This window comes from Phaethon lepturus, unplaced genomic scaffold (genome assembly GCF_000687285.1).
Source record: "Phaethon lepturus isolate BGI_N335 unplaced genomic scaffold, ASM68728v1 scaffold10586, whole genome shotgun sequence".
NCBI lineage: Eukaryota > Metazoa > Chordata > Aves > Phaethontiformes > Phaethontidae > Phaethon > Phaethon lepturus.
Window position 1 is genome coordinate 68,132 of NW_010545657.1, and position 3,274 is coordinate 71,405.

Sequence of the window (3,274 nt, forward strand, 5' to 3'; positions counted from 1 at the left end):
AATGTCTTTAGCAGAGAGGCAAATTTATGGCTAATATTCTGTAGCTAATATAGCTGCTCCTCAAGAAATCACATCTGAGTGATGTTGCCCTTGGGGAGTAGCAGGAATCTCCACGGGCTTCATTTCTTCTGCCAGGGTCATAGCCAAGAAACAAGCCGTGATTATTAATCCTCTAGCATAAAAGACATCAGCAACAAGAGCACATACTGCTTTCATTTTGACACGTTTTCCAACTCTGATGTCTTCCTACCCCATTTCAGCAGCAAAGGATCAGGCAGGTTCTAGCACTGCTGTAGCCGTGGGATGGAGTGCAGAGTGGAGATCTGTTTTCCAGGACTAAAAAAACCAGCGACTGCATCTCAGGATGAGGGTGCTGTAAATACACTTGCCACCAGGCTGTGTGAGCACTTGTGCTCCTTTGTGTCAGCTTCAAAGCAAAGCCCTGGACGCTTTCTTTGTGAACAGCATTTAAGTAGCACATGTCAAGAAGTTTGGAGACAAAAAGAGTTTCTCTTCTAGCATAGCAATTTTACTCACCAACATAATGAAGTGATGTTGTTCTATGCAGGCAGTAATCTACTTTTCTATGAATTTGTATAATAAGCAAAAAGGCAGTAAGAGTTTCCCAGCACTTGACTTAGTGATGCCTGTGCTTTCTTTGCAGTTGTCCAACACAGCAATTCTTCATCAGATTAGACGAGACCAAGTGACAGACACGTGCCGAGCTAACAGTGTATCTAGCAGGAAGCGCCGCGTGCTGACACCCAACGATCTCAAACACCTGGTCGTGGATGAAGATCATGAAATGATCTATTGCTATGTTCCCAAAGTGGCCTGCACAAACTGGAAGAGAGTCATGATGGTTTTGACGGGAAGGGGCAAGTACAGCGATCCGATGGAAATCCCAGCCAATGAAGCCCATGTGTCTTCAAACCTGAAGACCCTCAACCAGTACAGCATCCCAGAGATCAACCACCGCTTGAAAAACTACATGAAGTTCCTTTTTGTTCGCGAGCCTTTTGAGAGACTGGTGTCAGCCTACAGGAACAAGTTCACCCAGAAGTACAACACTTCCTTCCACAAGCGATACGGCACCAAAATCGTGAGGCGCCAGAGGAAAAACGCAACACAGGAAGCTCTGCGCAAAGGTGATGACGTGAAGTTTGAAGAGTTTGTGGCGTATCTCATCGACCCGCACACCCAAAGAGAAGAGCCCTTCAACGAGCACTGGCAGACTGTGTACTCCCTCTGCCACCCTTGCCACATCCACTACGACCTCATAGGGAAATACGAAACGCTCGAAGAGGATTCGAATTACATTCTCCAGCTGGCAGGAGTAGGCAACTACCTGAAGTTCCCCACCTATGCAAAGTCTACGAGAACTACTGATGAAATGACCACAGAGTTCTTCCAGAACATCAGCTCTGAGCACCAAACGCAGCTGTATGAAGTCTACAAACTTGATTTTTTAATGTTCAATTACTCAGTGCCAAGCTACCTGAAATTGGAATGAGGGATGGGTCGGGGGGAAAGAGGGGAGAGAAAGCCTGTTTTATTTAAGATTTTTATTTGTCATAATAAATATGGAGAATGGGTTATTTTGTAAATTAATATTTTCTTTTTTTGAATGATGCTGCGAGCAGCACAGTCAAAATTATTTAAATCAACTGTAAGAAAGGACAGCTCTCTTTGCAGGGTAACAGGATTGTGACGATCTAGCTGTAGAAATGAATAATACTGCTACACTGTTTAAAAAAAATGTTAATTGTGTTCTGGTGAATTTCATTGATCTTGCATTCCTCCAATTCTAATTAATGTTATTTATACTTATTTAAAACATAGTCTCTTGGTAGGTGTCACTTCAGCAGCAGAAATAAGATAACATTTGGACAAAAGGAGTCTGGTTTTGTGCTTTCCTCAGTTGAGTTTGTCTCTGGGTAATAATATTCTTCCATTACCATTGATGCAGGTAAATACAGGAATGGTTCTTGATACCACACACTTTGAGAAGAGGGGTGGAAATAATTTCTTCAGAAAGTGATGTTGCACTTAAGCATACTAAAAAAATCTTTCTAGCCTTGAAAGGGAAAAGTAAAACAGATCTTGATAGATTCATGATATCTAAAACCCACGACTGAAAGAAATATGAATGTATTCCTTGGGAAGAGAAACCATGAATTTTTTATAAGTCTGGACTTAATGATTTTATCAAGAAGATTACTAGTCCCATTGTCTCTTAATTTGAAGCCTGCCAGCCCACATGAGTGCAGATTTGCAGGTGGTCCATCAGAAAAAAATCAGCATTTTGAAAGTGACTGTAGAGATTTTTGAATGCCCAAAGCAATCGGCATTCACTTAGTTCATATCCAGGATGGGGTGGGAGGAGGTCCATCCTCTGCAAGTCATCCCTCCCTACCTGATCTTAAGATGGGCAACCAAAATTGACTCAAAAAACACTGGTCACGATACATTGTGGCAGAGGATGTGGCCATGTCCTTTCAAAAGTCAGAAAGTCATCTTTGTTTTGAACTCTGAGCATGCAAGGCAATAAAAAAGGTCTCATCTTCCTACATGCTAGTTTCATGGCTTTTTCCCAGGGGAAAAGGGAGCCTTCTTTTAGTTGTTGCCTAAATACCATTGACAGGGATATTTCTAATTTCCAGTGGGTTAGTATTTTATCTAAGCCAGCTCTAGCATGAGACCATGACCTTTTTAGTTAAGGTGAATGGCTCAGTAATGATTGTTCTGCGTGTAACCGCTTGTCGGGACGGCAGATTGTACCAGGCATAGCACACCGAGAGGTTGGTTTGGGCAAACAAGTAGTAACCTATTCACAGCAGATAAATAATGAAAAATGGGATTTCAATGTGGCTCTATTCACAAGCTGGTGAGCAGCAGTACAGGCTTCTCCAAACGTTTGCTTCAGTTTGGTGCAGGTGAGGTCCATGGCCAAGTGGGCGGCAGGCGCCTGCCTGGGGAATGGTCTGTAGCCACCCCAAGCTGTCCCGTCCTGGGGCGGCAGCGCCGGCAGCCAGCCGGTGGGCAGAAGGAGGCAGGGGCTTAAGTTGAGGCACTTGTGGGAACCTAAAATCTGTTTTAAAGTTGATGGTTGATGGTTAAAATGGGGTTTTGACTTGCCTGTATGTCAATTTTATGATCAGATCAAACCCTTCCAAAAATTAGCGAAGATTTAAATAAACTCAGCTGAAGGCAGAGCTGGTTTAACCGTATCGGAGCCAGATCGCCAAAATGTTGTATTGTACAGCAGCCGAAT

At 43.2% G+C, this 3,274-nt stretch overlaps 1 protein-coding gene across 1 annotated transcript; it reads left to right on the forward strand.

The window, feature by feature from the left end:
• Nucleotides 1-562: 562 nt before the first annotated feature.
• On the forward strand, nucleotides 563-2,102 carry CHST11 (carbohydrate (chondroitin 4) sulfotransferase 11). Its single transcript, XM_010289033.1, has one exon. The coding sequence runs from the start codon at nucleotides 563-565 to the stop codon at nucleotides 1,511-1,513; it is 951 nt and encodes a 316-aa protein (XP_010287335.1). The 3' UTR covers nucleotides 1,514-2,102.
• Nucleotides 2,103-3,274: the final 1,172 nt, after the last annotated feature.

What these genes read in the sequence shown, in the direction of transcription:
- CHST11 (XM_010289033.1), top strand. Translation starts at nt 563, where the DNA reads ATGCAGGCAGTAATCTACTTTTCTATGAATTTGTATAATAAGCAAAAA.